The sequence below is a fragment of the Oryzias latipes genome, chromosome 6 (assembly GCF_053564925.1).
Source record: "Oryzias latipes strain Hd-rR chromosome 6, Olatipes_Hd-rR_3.1".
NCBI lineage: Eukaryota > Metazoa > Chordata > Actinopteri > Beloniformes > Adrianichthyidae > Oryzias > Oryzias latipes.
Genome location: NC_136242.1, coordinates 18,358,293 through 18,377,817, shown reverse-complemented (window position 1 = coordinate 18,377,817; position 19,525 = coordinate 18,358,293). Strand labels below are relative to the sequence as shown.

The window sequence follows — 19,525 nt, the reverse complement described above, 5'->3', positions numbered from 1 at the left end:
GTTAACGAAAAAGTAACTTGTCATTTCAACCAGAAAATTTTATGTTTGTAAATCTTACGTGAATGAATCATGTCGATTGTACATAAAAATAATCCATTTAAAAGTTACTAATTTCAATCATGTTGATCCAACGTGATACCATTAAATTGGATGCATTAGTAATCGCAAGGAATTGTGGGATACCATTTTCTTTGTCTATCTGGGCAGATTGGGGTTTAAGTGTGAGTTTTTGTCCCTGGGTTTTATTGTCTAGCTGTTTTACTCTGTTTTAACTAGTGATTTAAACTGTTATGTTTATTTTTTTTTTGCACCATGAGTTAAAGTTTGGTAGAGGATGAAGACCAACCCCCTTGTGTGGCAAACTGTTAATGTTCCAATACTTAACACAGAGTTCGTGGTAATTGAGCTCCTGGCTTGTGATGTGGGACTTTGCTGGGTAATTCATGTCATTGATGTGAAAATTAAAAGACCCATTGGTTGTAACATTGGAACAATGTACCAATTACAGATGTGTAAATAAAATTAAAGAAAAAAATAGAAATTTAAGTTAAATAAACTTAATTTTCTTATGTGTGACCAATTGAAGTGATTCAATTAAATTGGATCAACTTTTTTCTTTTTAGAGTGAGCAACAATATCAATTTAAAGTTGGGTGCAACTGCTCTATTTAAATTGAATCAACTTAAATTTATTAGTTTGAACCTAAATACATTAAGTTGACCCAACCTAAATATATTAAGTAGGACCAACATGATTCATTTTTGTTAAAGTAACGCAATCTAATCATGTGGAAATCCTTTCCATAATTTTTTTATGTTCATTCAAAGTGAATGTTTTTTGAGTGTATTATAATAACGCAATATTTTACAATATTGTGTTTAATACCTTTTAGTTCAAAAACGATTTCTGTTTAAATTAATTTTAAACAGTTTTAGTTTTTTATATTCCATCAGTCATCCTCACTTCCAACATAAATGTACCCCAACATTTCTCATGAAAGAACGACAAAGACAACAGTGATATTTCAAACAGAATTTATTATGTTTGTAGTATTCAGATTAACAGTCCCTTGAATGTCTGTACACTCAACTACAATAAAGTAATTACAGTAAATATGAAACAACAGCCATGGCGTTTGTTCCAACTGCATCAAAAGGAGCACATTCAAATTTTAATAGTATCAGTTTTCATAGATTTTTAGAAAGGGATGAAAAACTTGTGTGAATTCTAAGCTACTTCCATACCTGGACACAGCTGTCTCAGGAAATAAAACCAATGTTTAGTTTTAGCAGTAAATATTATTTTGCAAAGGACATGCGCTGATGCATTTTGTCACTTTTTGACTCTTAAAGGTTTCACAAACTTTAGTAATTCTGGCCAAAGAAGTTTCATGCCAGTGCATGTTTTCTAGCCAAGTATTTAGTTCTAACTTAATTAAGTATGTAAACATCCTGACAAGATTAAATAATTTCTTTAAGCCATTCTTGCTACTCTCTCTATTACCCTCACCGTTCTTCTACTCTCCCTTCAGTCTATGTTAAATAGATTATTTCATAGCTTTTTAATCTTCAGACAGTATTCTCTACCATCACCGACAAAAATGAATAAATAAAAACATTTTCCTTTATGTGCACACATACAATACACCACTTTATTGTGTCACTTCTACCCTAGGCCAATGCAAGGTACTACCACCAATATTTTTTGCAAAAGGCTTTCTACATTGTAAGTTGAACCCAAAAATACTTCTGTGCAATTCTCTTTTATTCATAGTGCTATGCAAGCATGCCATTTTGGTTTAATTACACTTTCAAACATGTAAATCTATCCTTGCCAGCAAACTGGAGTATATATACAGTGCTATTGATATGCTGTATGTACAACCAAAACTCAGCTTGTGGTGGCTGCACCTGAGCAAACAGAAAAGTAAGTGGCCATTTAAGTCTGTCTGCTATTTGGTTTTTTGTGTCTTAGGCCCAGATCTGAAAAAAAAGAAAAGGCACATATTACCAGCAAGCTCACTGGGAGTGAAATCCTATTGGATTCAACACATCAATATCCATACCCGAAGAGTGTGGTCCCAGGATCCTGTGCAGAAAGCCGTCCCGTCGGGTGAGACTCGCAGTGTGCTGACACGGTTCTCGTGTCCAAACAGAATAGAGACTCGTGTACCTTTTAGAACATCCCAGACATTTATGGTGTAGTCGTTGTAGCCTCCAAATAGTAACCGGCCTGTAGAACATTACAAACCAACACATACAGAAACAATTAAAAACGTATTCACACACATCAACTTAGATGGAGATTTTTTTTCTGTTGACGTCATTGTGTAAGGAAATAATCAAGGGAAAGGGGGGGTCTTACCGCTGAGGGAGAAATCAACACTGGAGACCCCAAATATGATGCTCTCCTTGGAGTAAATAGCAACTTCTCTGTCTGCCCTTAAATCATACAGGCGGCACTGCAACACAGGGGAGGCTTGTTTTTAGAATAAAAAAAATACTCTAGAGAAAATGAAAAGTGAGAGAATACAATAAGATAAAAGTTCAAACAGAAAATGCAAATAATAATTACAAATTAGGCAAATTATCTGACATGCTAATAACAAGTATTGCTCAAAAAAAGTTGTGCAGCTGAAATGCAGCAGTTTTTTCATTAAAACATAAAGTTATTTCTGCGGACTCACTGTGGCGTCATCTGAGCCGGAAGCAAAAGCATCTCCACTGGGATAGTATCTGTTAATGTTTTAACAACAGATAAAACATTTCTGTCAAATAACAGCTAACAACTGCTTTGATTATTCTAAATATCTGATTTCTTACGAGATACTCATTTTTTGGTTCTACATATTATTGATTTATTTACCAGGTTAACATAGACAGACTTACCGCACACTGTTTATGTCTGACTCATGAGTTTCAAAGGACTGAATGCATTGCCCGGAGCGCATGTCCCACACGTTGGCTTTCTTATCGCAGCCCTGCAAAGATACACAAACAGAATCCGGCAAAACATCCCAGATGACACAACCTGCAGGGGATAGAGAGCATCCTCACCCCAGAAACAAACGTGTTCCCAGTCTCAGATGGCGCCAGGTCCAGACAGAGCACGTCTGCTGCATGTCCATGGAAACTCTGCAACAGCTGCCCACTTTCAACATCCCATAATGCACAGGTCCCATCCCCACTGGAGGTCAGGATCTTTGGCACAGAAAGACAAAGAGGAAGGGAGAATAATGACTGCTGAAGTTTAAAAATAGGCTTTTTCATAAAACATTGGGTTTATAAATGGATCATTCCTACAGCTTTAAACATGTGAACAGAACCAAACAAGGACATAAAAGAAGTGCAAGTCATTGTAAAATTTGAAATTTTGTTTGTGAAAAACAATTTTGAAAGAAAACCACTTAATTTAAAATCCAAAAGATTAAAAAAAAAATAATAAAATTGAAAAGCAGCCAAAAGATCCTAAAATAATTGTTCTTACGGACTATATACACAAAATATTTATATGAAAGATACTTTAATATACATACATGAATTACCAGATAATTTATGTACACCCATATTAAGATCCCATTATAGAACTCCCAATATACTAACATTATTTCACCCACAGGCACATTCATAATTATGAATACACATAAAAAATTCTGACATAAGAAGCTCATTATAGACGTGGCACTCTAAGATAAACCCCATTAGAAATTGATCTCCAACTCAAGTGAATTTATTTCTGTTACGTAAAGAATACTAATGCATTTAGCCACTGGAAAACTGTTTATTCTGATGAATAACCCCATTTCACTGATTTTCCCTCATTATATTGTTCTTTTAAATTTGGTTTTATTTTCTTCTTCAATTTACTTCCATGTTTTGTTCATCTTAATACTTTGTTTAGTCATGTGTCTTTGCAGTAATTTCGTTTTTTGCTTTTTTTTTCATTTTAAACATACTTTTTTTTATCTGTGCTCAAGTTAGCCTTAATAACAGAATTTTAAAATAAATCGTACGTATAATGATAAAACCCCACATTGGGAACTGCTCTATCATTTTTAAAATGTACTCAGTGGCTTTAATTTGTCTTTTTTAAATGTTATTTCTTAAACTCTGATGTCAGTTGTGATGTTTGAATAACTGTATGAAGAAATAAAAAACTGCTTGTTTTTTTCCTGACATCCACAGACGCCACCCTCCAACGTCTCACCTGCATGTCTGAATTAGTGAAGCTACAGGCAGACAGGTAGTTGGTGTGCATGGCCACTGACTTCTTCTTTGCCGCCAAGTTCTCATTCTTGTCCAGAGACAGAGGATACACTGAGCATTTATTGTCCAGACCCCTGTGACCGAAAAAAGACAGTAATAAAAAAACATGTGACCAAAAAAACCCAAACAAACAGGAGAATTAGCATCAGAACACTCACCCACAGGCTACAGCACATCCAGAGGGGGCATAAGCACAGGCCATCACCCAGGTGCAAGGCATTGTCACTGCGTGCTCCTAATAAAAATGGAAACACAAAGCAGTGTGAGTCTTCTATGGAGAATTCATTAGGCTTTGATAAAAGACAACAGAGAGCAATGGGGAGAAGATGGGAAATCTTTTTAAAAACTGTTGCATATAAACTTGATTTTGATTGATTTTGTGATTTTTACTTTCTAACGTAGATCCCAATGGTAAGAATAGAATAGAATAGAACGTACATTCATTGATTGTCTGTTCAATGAACAGAAATTCATCTTTCAAAAGGGCTGAACACAAAATAAAATTATTAAAATAGCTTTTTTTTAATTTAAATTAAGAAAATAAAAAGAATAAGCAAAACAAACAAAGAATGAATCTAACAGAGCTTATAGTCAGTTAGGAGAAACAAATAGCAAAACTCTTAGAGTGGAAAAATCTAAAGCTGAGTTCATAAAATAGGAATGTGGCTTATTGTTGAGTTTTTGCTGCCTTAGTTGCTGCTGCTGTGTGTTTTGTGTTGATTTTTTTTGTTAGATTGTTAACCTATTTTTATTTAGTTCTCTAAGTACTTAACTATAACCTCAGCAAAGATTTTTTTCTTGACATGTAACTTTGTACGGAGCCCCTAAAGGAACGACAAAGTTAAAAAAAATTGTGCTGCATTCTTGTGTTTATGAGAAAGTATCTGGTCCTTACCAGAAAGTTGTGCGCACGAGAAACTACTTCTGATTTTTTTTTTTTGCTACTATGGCACTTCAGGGGCTCCGTACTTTTGAGTCCTGTTGTCATTTTCTGTTATAGTTTTGAATGTTTTTACAGGTTAAATTGAAAAGTCTAGTCTTGTTTCTTCGTCTTTTGGTCTTTCTTGGCTGGCGTACTTGACAGAGCAAACAATCTTCACAAGACAAACTGATAATGGAGGAAAATGAGTGACCTTGTTGGTGGTGAAGGCATCCCATACGATCACTTTCCCATCCTGCATTGAGAAAAGCAAATATCAGGAGGGGGGAAAACAGACAAAAATCCACAGCAAAATGATTTTAATCATGAATTTCACTAAAGGAGGATTTGAAAGTATGAAGTTTGGGACCTGTGAGGAGCTGACGATTCTCCTCTTGTCTTTGCACCAGTCCATGCACAGGACTTTGTTTCCGTGTCCCTTCAGAGTTCTGCGTGTCTTCATGACAAACTGACCCAGCCCTTCCACCTTCTCGGCCACCTGATGCACTGCTCTCACACACATGCAGACACAGTTACGGGTCCAGCTTCACACCCTGCATGCTGATGATGGTTAAACCCTAAACACATCCGTTAAACCTGCTGTGAAAACATCTCAGTGGGATAAAAACATGGACTGGTGTTTTCATCCGTCAGGATTCTGAGGCATCAGTGGACAAACCCACAGCAGGGGAGAAACAGAAGCTTCAAAATGGGGAGGCAAACATTACTAACAATCAGACCTACGTCCCCCCCACCCACCACCACATCCCTCCCCATCTAACGCTGCAACCCCCCCGGCTTGGTGCCCGACTAACGACAGGGAGTCGTTCGGTCCCGTCAGTCCCACGGCAGAGTGGTCGCAGGAGTGGATCGAGGCCTCTCCATTTTCCAGCACTCACACTCGACATCGTGCAGCTTCGCTCGTTCCTCCTCCAGCTTCAGCTTCAGCGTCTCCGACTCCGTTTTGAGGTGAGCCAGAGTCTCGTTCAGCGGAACCTCCTGTGTCGCCATTTCAGGGCTGAGAGGGGATCTCATATATTTCCTTTTTGCGGGAAGCGGCAGGCGGCGGAAAGGCTTACGGCGGAGCTAACAGCTGATGCTGCTGTCATGACGTCAGAGGGAGAAGATGCTCCTCCAGTTTCCAGAGGAGGATCCAGGATCCTGGATCCCCGGGATGCTGCGCGCAGCCCGCATCCTGAGATTAAACCAGGATGATCTCAAACCAAAATACGTTTCATTATTTTTTTATTATTTTTATTTTTAAACTAGTGAAAATACGTACAAATATTTTCTTGTGTTGTTTTTAATGGCCTATAACAATATATTAATTCGATATATGTTATTTTATTTATTATAAATTGAACAGTTAATCAAGTTTGACTTCTATTATTTTAATTTTTATGGGGCAATAACATTTTGCGCTTTATTGCTCCAAGATTAAAAAAACAAAAAACAAACAAACATTCATGTCTCTCAAAGAAGCTCCAGGGGGGCCTTGATCATTGCCAAAAGTTGCCAATCACTTTTGTCCCCACTGGATACATTTACCTTATATTATATCATATGCATTTATTTAGTTAAAGTCATCTTTATTTTTAATATGATGGTAAAAGAAAATAAATACATTGAAAAAAAGTAAAAAAAAAAAAAAAAATTTAATCCAATTTTCACCTGTGAGGGGCAATAATGCCCCAAAAAAGTGATGCCTGCTAAAATGCTGTTAAAGCAAGAACCAGAAGATACAGTTCAGTTTCATTTTATAGCCCAGGGGTCTGCAACCTTTGACACTAAAAGAGCAGCTGGGCTCAATTTCTTACTGACCAAAAGTGAAAGCCGCAAAGTCACAACTGACAGTTTAGTGTTGTTTTTGTGGCCATTAAGACAGTCTTTTATTAAATGTAGTTCTCACATAGCTCCAATAATTGAATTATAACAGTTATGTACTTTTGAAAGCAGCACATACAAGTTGCTTTCAAAATAAAATACATCCTGTGTCAAATAAGATCTTGCTGGAGTAAATTTATTTGCAAACTTATTCCAATAATACAACCACTGATATCAGATCAAACATTTTATGATAATTTTGGTTAACCAAAACTGAACCAAAATTAACCAAAATTGAACTACAATAAATCAGTTCAATGACCTAACAAAGGCCCCTTTAACTATTCTGAAATAGATCCAGAAAGATGAAAAAAGGAAGTTGAACATTAAATAATAAAATTGGAATATACTTCTTTTTTTAGAATCACTGAACCATCAATTCTGGTCGATCAAGCATATGATCATTCCTAAAGGAGTTTGTGTTAGCAGTAACATTCATTTACTTTGAAATGATAACAAATGTTCAAAAATAAAAATTGACATGACACATGTTTCTTTTAACTTTACTGAAAATGTAAAATTTGTTTTCCTGTTGCTGCAAGTCAAAACGATCCACTGAACAGGAATATAAAATATGTATTTAGTGTGACATTATACAGACCTTTTTATTTACTTCAGCACTTTGCAAGTTTATACAGTATTTTTATAAATAAAACACATTTTAAAGTAGATTAGTAGACTTATGATGGGAAAAGCCGAAAGAGAAAGATGATGTAAATTTACAAAAAAACACAAACTTTTTCCCGTCACAAAGAAGCAATTTTGAATAAGAATACACAGTACAATAGATGTTTGAAAATACTAATTTGTTTATTTCTTTAGATTAAAAATGTAAAACGATTGACTTAAATTACCAGTAAATAAAAGTAGCTGAAATAACTGAACCATTTCTAAGGTTACTTGTAAAATTTCTAAATTATCTTTCATTTTTAAATTACAAAAATGGACTAAAAAGCTACATTTTATTATCTGATTTCTAGTCAGAGTTTTGGACTATACTTATCCAAGTTTTTCCAAAATAATATTTTGTGAAAGTCAAACATTTTCCATTTAAGGCCTCTGTGGTAATAATGGGAAAGGAGGAGTGAAAGGTTAAAGGTCGTCTGGATCAGACCCTGGTAAGGAAGTCTAGATGAAGGCTGGCTGGGACTTGTAGGAGCTCTAAAGCCTGTGAAGATGACTGGAAAGGAAATGTGACCTGGAAATGAAAGTCTGTGTCCAGCATCAGTTGGGTGGATCCTTCATGAATAAGTAAAGACTGCAAAGAAAAAAAAAGGCTCATTTAAGGAGGTGCAAAAATACCAGACTGAAATCCACTTTTGAGGAAGTTTACCTGAACTTTCCGGACAAATGAGGACGTCACTCGCTTCTCAAAATCATCAATTGGGGTGTAAGAATTTAAAATTTTGACAATCTAAAAGAAAGGATTTTTGTGTTAAGTAGGAGCTTTTCAATGTCAAACCCACATAAGATGTAAAGTACCTGAACTGGGTTGAGCTCCGTGCATTTTTCTGTGATTTCTTTGGCATCGTCATCAGTGGACTTGTTAACTTGTAGCAGCCAGGCGGCCTGGGCCAAGGGCGTCAAAGTCTCCATAGCATTGGAGCTTTGAAGGTCCTTCTCCTTCAGCCACTCCTCTAGATAACTGATGTTGCATCTAAAAAAAAAACAAATTAAAAACAGAGAGAAGGTTTAGAACCTGTTTTTCTTTAACTCCGATCCAGAAATGAGAAGACCACAAACCTGATTTGCATTCCTTTTCTGCAGGAGCACATGTCTTTACGAAGCATTATCTGGTTAAGGGTGGTGGCAGCAACCAGGAAGAAGAGCTGCTTTGTGACCTGATTGATCAGATTCTGGTCCATGCCATGGTGGATCATGGTGGAGTGGAAGACAGAGAGCTGCTTGATGATGGAGGAAATGGTGAAGTTCTTTGACTCTTCGTCGTAAAGACTGCTGGAGCGCTTCCTGAAGCCTGTAGGTTTCATGCTAGAAATTCCCTGTAAACTTTCGTGCTCCAGCATTCCAGGTACTGTGGAGGAAAGCAGATTGAGAAGGTCTGGATAACAAACAATGAAGATATGTGTATGAGGTCAAATACCAATAGCAGGAGTGAGGATCTTCTGCAGGACGCTTATGAACTGATGATAGATGTGAATGGCCAGATCGCTGAATATCTGTCTGTGCTCGGACAAATCGAAATTCTGTAAGCAGTTCTTCCTCTGCCGGGGGCTACTTTGTTTCAGGAATTCCTTATGGAGAACAAAAGAAATGAATTCCCCTCATGCTTTCAACATCATAAAAGACGCTACTGACTGAAAATCACTGCAGGGTGGCCTCAGGATACTGAATTCGTACTTCCTCTCCGCTGTATTGCTTTAGAAGGTTGATCAGCTGGTGTGTGTTGGAGAGCCAAAAGGACAGCAGCACAAAGTCTTTGCAGCGACTCTAAAACAGACAGAAAAGGTCAATGTTCTTCATCAACAACAGCACAAAAACAAACTTGGAAGTTAGATGAAGAGCAAAGCTTCAGCCAAAGGGAAAAAAAATCATAATTTAAGGAGAAAATAATTAGATCTCTAAAAAAAAACATGAACTTTTACTGTACTCACAAACTTGTTTTAGCTACAACTAATTTGTTCTAAAAAAATTAAAAAGGGTGCTAATAAAACATGAATAAACATTTTGCAAAGCAGAAACTGAAATAAAAGCTGAACATTTAGATGCACAGATTTTGCTTGATCAGTAATTCGGTTCTGGATGTCAGTGTAGAAAGCCACAAGATCGTCATCTTTGCTGTCAGACAATCCACTTTATCTGAATGTTTATATGTTTGTTTTTTAGATATATCAGAGGTTTATCTTGCTTCTTAGCAATCAGAAAACAGATATTTTCACTGATGAAGTCATCTCAGGAGTGGTTCTGATCTCAAATGTGTGTTTTAACAGAATAGAATAGTTTAACACAATAATTTCTAAAGATGAGGGCTAATCTGATCATCCTATGGGGGGCTGTGGTGTAGATGTGGAGTGGGTGACCTCTGATCAGAAGGTCCTGTCCATGTGACCTTCTGGTTTGATCCTAAACTTGTAAAGATACTGTATATACCCTGAAACCTTTACACATTTACATTTTTATCTCCCCATCCAACATTCTCTGCAAAGTAAAAGTATAATACAATTTCCAGAGTGCTTCCTTTACACACAGGATTGGAAAAACATCCAAGTGACAACGTTTTGAGGGTTAAATAAAATGCAGATGAACAAGAACGTTCCTCACCAAAATGACTTTTTTGACAGCACAAATGATCGCACTCATGAGAGACTTGAGTTTGGCGTCGTCGTTCAGGTAGTCAGCGTGGCGGACGCACATGAACAGGATGTAAGCTGGCAGGCAGGGAATCATGTTGACCACCACACCTTTGGGCTGCAAGTCTGCCAACGAGTCGCAGAGCATTTGAAGAATATGACAAGGTCGTCACATGTCTTATTAAAGTTAATATTGACTTTTCAAAAGAATGTGGAGAATACAGTCGGAAAATTGGGATGATAGGGAAACGACATGAAGGAAGGAAATACCCAGAATGACATTCTGAACAAGTCTGGATTCATCTTCTCTTTTGAACTCCAACATGCCGAGGTATTCCTTAGGGATTGGAGAGTTTTGCTTAGCTGTGTGAGAAACGGGATAAATAATGGAATTAGTGAAATTACTGTATATTGGTTTAAGATTTTACCATAATTATCAGAAACGGTACCTTTTTGTGATGCTTCAAGGCTTTTTATTTGATTTTGGAGCTTCTTTATCAGCCTGTCTTTCTGGTCAAGCTGCTCCTCAAAGTCCTGAGATCAAAGCGGGTCTTTAGAACTGTTTGTCATAAAAGACGGCCACGTGTTCACTCCATCATTCTTCATTTAAAGCCACACACCATGTTCTCGGCAGTTAATATCGACGTCTCCTCTCTGAGTTTCCTCTTAGCTTCATTCTCCATGAGCTGCTGCTTCTTTAAGTGATCATTCTCCTCTTCAAGCTCCTCCACCTTGTCTTCCAGCTCCATCTTTGCATCCTCCAACTCTTTGGCTCTCTCCTCAAAATACCTAAATCCAAACCCAAAAGGAGATTTAAAACTAGAAATGACTACTCATCTATCAGCAAAGGCACAATCCCAACAATACTGATGTTTTTTACCTGCGCTGTGAGCTCTCCTCTGAGATCCTTATCTGAAGAATATTGTTGATTTCTGTGTTTTTGTCTTTTACACAAATATAAAAGAAGAGCTTTTAAACAAAATTATCCCGAAAAATCACCAATATAAGCTTTTTTTGGACAATAAATAAATAAATAAATCACCTTCTAGCTCCTTGCCCTGCTCCATGAAACGGTCCTCCAGCTCTTGCTTTTGTCTTTGGAGCTCTGAAACCTGCAGCTTCAGCTCTGGAATCAACTGTGGGACAAATCCAAACACAGATTAGAGGGCACTTCATGTGACTCCACAATGAAACATGGACGGAAAAATGTAAAACCGTACAGAGTTCTCGCTGGTGAGTCTAGACACTTCTCGGTGGATACTTTCAGTGACATTAATTTTCTCCTGAAACAGGTTTTGCAGCTTGCAGTTCTCGTTTTGCAGATGGTCCACTTTCAGTTCTAGTCCCTCTACTTTTGTCTCATATTTCTCTTTTTGCTCCTTTTGGTGGTTTTCCAAAAGCCTGCCAACAAAAATGGAACCATCAGTAATGGATTTAGGTGGTTAAGTAAAGTGGATTGTCTGACAGCAAAGATGACAACCTTGTGGCTTTCTGCAGACCCTCAAAGGCTTCCAGCAAATCTTCAGGCTCATAGATCTTCTCAGAATCATCTGAAGTTATCCTTCACAGAAACAACGTGTGAGTACAAATGTCTCAGGGGGGAAAAAAAAGGTACATTCCCACAAATCCCAGCACATTACCCCAAGAGAACCTCCTCTTCAACAAATTCACCAAGAAGATTCCTTGCAATCTCCCTCATTTTAGCTGAAGGAGAGTATAAATGAGTCATGAGCAAAATGGAAAATCATTGATTTTCTAAAGAGAAGGATAAATAATTTAAGCACCTCTTGCTAATTCTGACTGTTGTTTTATCCTCCGATCCATGTTATTTCTGTCGTTCTGCATATTGTTCAGATCTCTGCGCAGCTCGGGTATGATCTTCACATGCTTGGTGAGCTGAACGATCTGTTCCTGCAGATCAGAGTTCACCTCTTCTCCCTCCTTTATCTTCCTCTGCAGGCCGACTCTTTCTTCTTTCAGTCTCCTGATCTCCTCCTTAAGAGTCACCATCTCCTTCTCGTAGTCCTGCTTCTTGATTTCAATGTTGTTTTCAGCAATCCTGTCAACGGATAGCTCATCAGCTTCCAGCATTTGTATGTAATCGTGCACGTTCTACCTACTTTCTGAGCCTTGCTTCATTCTCCATGTCTTCTCGAAGACTCCTGTTCAAATGGTCAAAGCTTTCTGTAAAAGTTAAAATATCAATGACACAAGAGGCATACTTGCATGGAGTCAGTAAAACATTTAACTGTGTTATTTGTTTTCATTTTAAACAATTTAATCTGTGTCATTTGTACAAATATTAAGATGCTCAGAGTCAAAGACATGCAAAAGGAGAGTATTTGCAGGATTGCACAAATGCATGCAGCCTTACACTTAGATCTACCCATTGCTTTAATGAGGTTGCATTCACATGGAGCTATGAGAGCACCCTAAGAGAAATCCTCAAAAGAGACATTATTAGAATAGGTGCAAGGATCAGGTACAAAGAAGATAAGGAAAATGTGTAAAACTGCAACAAAACATTAAATTATTTTTTTAAAAAGAAATCAATCCTGTAAAAATACCCTCAATGAGTGCCAGTTTTTGAAACAAGAAAAAGATTTGAAGAAGTTTTAAAAGTCAATATCTGAGTCCCCAAAGAAAATAGTCTGTGATCAGTATCTAGTGTCACTCGGTAATTCAGGGTTTCACACTTATATATTAATGTTAGTCCTACTCATCTGTACAAATAACTTCAAACTCAGTGATCTGGGAGGTTTTTTTTCCCATGAACAGCTGTAATTTTCACCACACATCTGGTGCCCTAAATATGATATGAACTGATATTATTTTGTGAACTGTCTTTTTACTGTTGTTTGTTGTGTGTGGTTGTGTGTTTTGCTACCGGACACCTGAATTTCTCCTTTGGGAGATTAATAAAGTTTATATCTATCTATATCTATCTATCTAAAGCCATTACTCCCTCAAGGTATTCTTTTTCTCTTCAAACGTCACTTTAGACGACCAAGAGTTCATCCTTCAGCAAGACGACCTAAAAGATGATAACCTGCCGCTCAGGGTCAGATCAGTTTTCCCCTCAGAATTTTCTATTTTGTTACTGTTGAAATCCCAATCAATAATTAAAGGGAGCATAGGATCAAAAGCAGATTCAAATCAAGACTACACAATTTTTGGCAAATTGGTTAAGGCTCTTAGGAAAGATTTGTGTGCTTTTCTCTCTATAAACAAACAAAACACAAAGAATCACTGTCATCCGCCTATTTTAAGATTTTTTTAGAGTGCTCATTTGAGTAAATTTCATTATTTTAAAAAGATAATCTAATTTTAACGACTAGAGCAGATTTTAGCCATAATATTCTTGTAGTTAATGATTTAAAAACATTCCAGCACAACCATTTTCATGAATGTTAACGTATATTTCTGTACCTTTGGCCTCTTTGATGGAAGCTTCAAATTTTTTCTCCAAGTTCTGCTTTTCCAGGTTGACCTCATCTATCCGGCACTGAAGTTGCGTGATTGTCTGGAGTGACACTCAGGTTAGTTGGGTTAGGTATAACACTCTGCTTTAATAAATGAACCAAAAGCTGGACTTATAGAAGCTAATTTCAGTACTGACCAAACTAGTTTCCTCCTTTGTTTTCCTCTCTTTTGCCTCCAAAGACTCTTTTTGGCTGGTTACTTTTTCCAGCTGTATTTCCAGGCCTTGAAGTCTATGTGTGTTTTGAGACTGAGAGTTGGCCAAGGTGGTCAATTTTTCCATCAATCCTCGATTCTCTTTAGTCTGTCAGGGTTTAAAATGGCTTCAGTTACGTCATGCAAGTAAAGTCCACAGCGGAAATAACCCTGGAAGGTTTCACTACCTGCTCTTCAATCTTCTTTCTGAGCTGCTGCACCCTGTAGGAGAGCTGGACGTTAAGCACCAGCCGACGCATGGTTTGAAATCGCCGTCGAGCCAGCCATGCTCTGGTGTACTTCTGTAAAATCATTGCTTTGTGCGCCTCCATCATCTATAGAGTGTCAAAGTTTCATTAATACTCGAATCACACAAATTCTTGAGTTTGCAGAGACTTGTTCCAGACCTTCTTGTACTGTTTTCGAGCCATCCAACCCCGTGTGAAGGCCTGGATGGTGATGGTGGCCTGACAGACTGCCTGGTAGATTTGCCTCATGCAGTATCCTCTCCAGTGTCTCTGGATGACCACTGCTGCCCAGCCTTGCTTCAGTGCCTCAGCAGTCACTGTTTTACTGAAGTTGTTGCAAAAACATTTTAGCTTTAAAGCATCATCATCAGAGGATCCTAAAAACAGCATGTGAACACTTCTAACCGGATGGTTTTCTGTCCTCTGATGTACTGCTGTAGGACAATGGCTGCATCCCTGATCCTCAGGTACTTCCGTCTCTGGCTCCATGCTCGGAAATGTTTTTGAATGATCACACAGGCTTCTCGAAGGCGGTCAAGACGCAGCTTCTCCAGATATGCCACCTGGCCAGCTCGGAAGAAGATTTTAGTGCGGCCAAACTTGTACTGGTTCGTGTCCTGGAGTCCAAGACATAAAATCCTTTAGACATGTTAATGCAGTGTGTGATGATGCTTACAATGGAAGGTGATTTATGCAACAAAACTGACGTGAATCAGTCTCTGGAGCACACATTTGCAGGTTTCTTTTTTGTCCCTGACATCGGCTTCCAGGTGCGACATCAGGATGCTGTATCGACTGTAAAACTCAATGTACGTCCATCTAAAAACCAACACAAAAAAAAGTTACTTAATGAGCAGAAAAAGAGATTAGATAAGTTGGACAAACATGAGTAGCGGGTCACCTGGACGGGTAGCTCTGTGCACTGATACGAATTGTCTCAAGGACGCCACAAGCTCGCAGCTGCTGCACAACTCTTCTGGAATCATATCTATAAAAATACAAGCGTGGGTTTACACTGAACAAATATTGCAAATTAAAGAGTCATAGGTACTCACTCAAACGGGAGCTTTTCATCATTTGGCTTAATGCAGCGCACATAGTGAGGGGTAGTGGCATTGAGTGTCTCCATCAATAAAAAGAGGGAGCTGCGAAACTACTCCAAAAAAGAAAACTAATTAGGAGAAAGTCTATGTGCGTACATAAATAATGAAAACTTCCACTGAGTTTAAACCCCAGTGAGTGGAAGGTGAGGAGAAACATTTCCACCTTATCTCCCACAGAGGTTCTCAGCTGTTTATTGGTGGCTTTCACTGGAGGCCTGGCTGGCTTTACTTTGAAGCTCTTATTGGCTGTGGGGGTTAGCTCCTCCTCTTGAAAAAAGTTGGCCAGAAATGAAAGCTGATAGTAAATGTAAACAGGGAGAAAGTGTTAGGAAGTGAAAAAAGAATCTAGCATGTTGTCACATTTGAAATCATTTGCACCATGAAGAGATTAACTGATCACCTTGCTAGCTCTCATCGTATCCACCAGTTCTTCATAAAGAGTGTCTCGATTCTTCTCAAGAAAACCTTTGCACTGATATTCCACCTTTTTGAGGAAAAATAAATGGCTCAAATTAGTCCCAAATTGTTCAAAAACTTCAGCAAAAATTGAACAAAACTGTAATGAACAGCAGTTTAAGGCTGCATTATGTGCAGACGGAGGACTCCACCTTGTCTGCAAAGTGTTGAATCACAAATGCCTTGTTTGATAACCTTGGCTTCTCAAACAGAGGATTGGCATCCAGATAGTTGTACAGCTTCTGCAGCCAGCTCTGATCAGTGCCTTGGGGGAACTTGAAGGTAAAACATACTTGTCCATTAGCAAAATTAGAATAAAAAATTAAAAATCACAAAAAGTTATGTAAATCTTACCAAACATTCTTCATCAAGCAAGTCCATAATCCCCAACTTTGCTTCAATTAGGTCAATAACAGGCTGGTTGTCATAGAAATCAATCAGTGTCCAGGGGATGTCCTCTTTCATGTACTCCTCTTGCTCCAGCTTAAACACATGCTGAAAGTGATAGCAGGCAGCAGTTTAAGACTAAAGGTTTGGAAAGCATTTAGCAGTGATAACAGATGAAACTAATAGAACAGAACAATAGAATACAACTTTATGGTCCCCAGGGAGGAAAATGCAACCATCTGCAAGTTTACAACAATAATAAATTGTTTTTAAAAAATACCGTACATATTTAAAATACAGTCGAATAAGACAAACTAGACATTAAGAGGATGATGAAGCTTCATCTCCCTCTGAAAATTATTAATGCTCATTTTACTCAAAGACATACCAAGTTAAACTGTTGCTGCAGCTTTTCATTTGCATAGTTGATACAAAACTGTTCAAAGCTGTTGATGTCAAAGGTCTCAAACCTGAAACCAATGAAACACACAATTATGGTGAAAGAAATAGAGAAACCGACAGGGAAACAAGTGTACGTCTGCATTACCCATAAATGTCCAGAACACCAATAAAAGCATGCGGCTTTCCAGGAACCTGCAGTGCTGTGTTGATCCTGTTGACAATGCAGTCAAAGAGATGGGCATAGGTCTGTTTAGCTAGAGCATCCCTGGCAGCTACTGCTCGCTCCTTGGGTACCGGCTTCACAACAGTTTCAGCCGACAGGACGATCCTCCGGTTGCACAGCCATCGCAGCAGCCCCTCTGCGCTCACCTCCAGCAGCTCGCAGAACACTGCCAGGTGTGGATCCGTGGGCTGCAAGAACATCTCAAGTCACATTTTTAATCAAACAAATGTTTTCTCTCAATTGGATTGATTGTTTTTAAAAAAAAGTCTTTACAGCAATGGATGATTTGTCATTTCCTTGGTCTCTGATCTCCACATTTCCTAAATGCAGGATTGCTGCCAGAACTTTAAAGACATCTGCCTGAAAGTCTTCTTTCAACCCTGATCAGTAAAGAAAAGAGATTAAAATCAAGATAAAAGACAGATCACAGGAGAGCAGCGGTCTAAAAGATCGTTTTTTTACCCAGAAGAGAGAATGTCCGTCGAGTTTCATTCATGTCACTTTTGTCATCAACGCCTTCAATGGCTATGTCACCACCCATGCAGGTGTACAGGAACTTATCTGCGCTCACTGCAAATGAACAAGTACCAAAAACACTGAAACTCCATCCACAGTACCTGTTTGACACTGTGCCGCATCAGCGTCTATTGCATTGAAACGGATGCAGTATAGAAACACGGTGCAAAAAAAAAAAAAAACGTACACAGTCGAAGGCTCTTAAATTCTGGCAAGTCTGCACAGGAACACATCTGGTAGAAAATGTGATAATTGCGCTCATCGTCTGCCTGAGGAAAAACGAACAAACACCTGAACATGCATTTTTCATTATTAAAACAGAATTAAAATAGATTTATTTTTTAAAATCTTGCACAGTACCTGAAAAACCACTCTGGATTTCTCTAACAGGTATGTGCTCATGTTTGCGCCGATGATCCGGTATTTCTTGTCAAAACTGATCTCTGTGTATTTCCCAAAGCGGCTGCTGTTGTCATTCCGGGTTGTTTTGGCATTTCCTATAGCCTGAGAGAAAACCAAACATAACTCCTGACAGTAAATCATTTAAACTTGTGCCAAATTGGAAAATGTCTATTATGTTTCAAAGTTTAGTAGAAGAATGCCAATGGAGTGAATAGTTAGTAAGTTGGGAGGGGGGAAAGAAATCACCTCTGTTATTGGATTAGATGCCAGCACTTTGTCTTCAACTCGGTTCTTATTGCTTGATTTGCTAACAACAGCAAAGTACCTCATAGCGTACCGAGCTGACACCGTCTTGCCGGCTCCAGATTCTCCACTGACAATGATGGATTGGTTTTTATGGTTTCTAAAAAAAATCATTAGCAGTTTTAAGTATCACGATTTAATGCATACTTTGTGTATGGCATCCTACCTAGCCATCTGTTTATAGGCCTCCTCCGCCACTGCAAATATATGTGGGTCCATGTCGCCCATGTTCTGGTCAGAGTATGCATGTATGATAGCATCTCCATAGATAGGAAGCTGCTTGTAAGGATTTATCGCCACCAAAATAATGCCTGAAAATAAGGGGGAAAACGCAACAATAAAAATGACTTAAACATTTGCCATTCATTCAGTCAAATCTGCCGAGAAAAGTCTTTTTCTTTTCAACTGTACCACAGTAGGTATAGATGATTCTTGATTCGACAAATCGCACTTTTAGATTGTGGAGAACCGCAGGTTCATGCAGGTAGCTGAGAGCTGTGAGGTCGTTCTCCCCCACCAAGATGTCAGGATTTCTGAGAGGTGGGAGTTCTGGTCTAGATGGATCAACTGGGTAGTGGTACTCCTGTGAAATAACATAGGTGATGTCAGAAAGCAGGGTCAGGGGATGGTTCTCACCTTTATAACTTGAGCGCAGATTAGATTTTTTTTCTCTACTTACAGTGGAATCTTCAAGTAGTAATTCAAGAACATTATCGCCAGAATGAAAGTCTTGTTTGATTTCAGCTGACTTCCAAACTTGTTTTTCATCTGGAATCCAGACTCTGTTATACTGGGAAAAAAAATTATAATAAATTGACCATTGATATTGTGCCAGAAATGAAAAAGAAAACTTAACAAATAATTAAAAAAAACATACAGTCTGAATAGGACTCAAAGGTAAAAATCAAATTAAATATATGTTAAATTGAGTGGATCCTGTCAGGTGATTATTCCCCATGGCGTGCAAAGGAGTTTTCCAAAGTTTCCATATGTCTTTAAACTTCTTATTTTTCAGAGACTGTAGGAAATTGGTTTGTAAAATAATCTGTTCCTTACCCTCGTGTAAAGTTCCAATAAAGTCATGACTGCGCATTATTCCTGTAACTTCCTTTAAATGCGTGTCTTAAAAACAATGCGTACTTCTGCAGTTTCCAAGTTACCGGAGCGGTTCCTCCTGACTCCCACAAAAGAAAGTTTCACCTGTCAAGTTTCACAAACTTTCATTTCATTTCCCGAAAAATCTTTCAAAATAAAAGACACTGTTAAATTAGCTAAAATTAAATCCCCTTTGAGTAGTTTCAAACTAAACTTCGACTGAATGGATTCTTTACATTCATTTGTTTGTTTTTTGAATTCACAGTTAAATATATTTTATAATGTGCATCCCGGCAATTGTTTATTGATTTGTGAGGTTAAGGTGTAGAAAAAAAATTA

General features: G+C 38.0%; 2 protein-coding genes across 3 annotated transcripts; both read right to left on the bottom strand.

Annotated features, from left to right (window-relative positions):
* Window positions 1-1,017: 1,017 nt before the first annotated feature.
* gnb5a (guanine nucleotide binding protein (G protein), beta 5a) lies at window positions 1,018-6,370 on the bottom strand. Its single transcript, XM_004069956.5, has 11 exons — window positions 6,084-6,370; window positions 5,555-5,691; window positions 5,399-5,440; window positions 4,424-4,500; window positions 4,207-4,339; window positions 3,057-3,200; window positions 2,889-2,980; window positions 2,687-2,735; window positions 2,365-2,461; window positions 2,066-2,232; window positions 1,018-1,982 (listed from the first exon to the last, which is right to left on the bottom strand). The coding sequence occupies exons 1-11, from the start codon at window positions 6,217-6,219 to the stop codon at window positions 1,971-1,973; spliced, it is 1,086 nt and encodes a 361-aa protein (XP_004070004.1). The 5' UTR covers window positions 6,220-6,370; the 3' UTR covers window positions 1,018-1,970.
* Window positions 6,371-7,647: 1,277 nt separating this feature from the next.
* Window positions 7,648-19,307, bottom strand: myo5c (myosin VC). 2 transcript variants are annotated; one of them, XM_011476022.4, is made up of 40 exons: window positions 19,148-19,307; window positions 18,771-18,881; window positions 18,503-18,674; window positions 18,258-18,402; window positions 18,035-18,191; window positions 17,747-17,890; window positions 17,574-17,655; window positions 17,333-17,440; window positions 17,144-17,250; window positions 16,793-17,058; window positions 16,634-16,715; window positions 16,213-16,353; window positions 16,011-16,133; window positions 15,803-15,886; window positions 15,566-15,697; window positions 15,355-15,452; window positions 15,201-15,287; window positions 15,007-15,118; window positions 14,705-14,916; window positions 14,459-14,624; window positions 14,240-14,386; window positions 13,996-14,160; window positions 13,806-13,899; window positions 12,497-12,560; window positions 12,161-12,435; window positions 12,017-12,080; window positions 11,857-11,937; window positions 11,597-11,777; window positions 11,419-11,512; window positions 11,257-11,320; window positions 10,997-11,165; window positions 10,826-10,910; window positions 10,647-10,739; window positions 10,348-10,502; window positions 9,427-9,516; window positions 9,170-9,320; window positions 8,812-9,100; window positions 8,551-8,725; window positions 8,402-8,482; window positions 7,648-8,326 (listed from the first exon to the last, which is right to left on the bottom strand). In XM_011476022.4, the coding sequence occupies exons 1-40, from the start codon at window positions 19,172-19,174 to the stop codon at window positions 8,177-8,179; spliced, it is 5,223 nt and encodes a 1,740-aa protein (XP_011474324.1). In that variant the 5' UTR covers window positions 19,175-19,307; the 3' UTR covers window positions 7,648-8,176. The 2 variants fall into 2 exon arrangements, with proteins under 2 accessions (XP_011474324.1, XP_020559622.1); XM_020703963.3 differs by lacking the exons at window positions 18,771-18,881; window positions 19,148-19,307 and having other exon boundaries at window positions 18,543-18,675.
* Window positions 19,308-19,525: the final 218 nt, after the last annotated feature.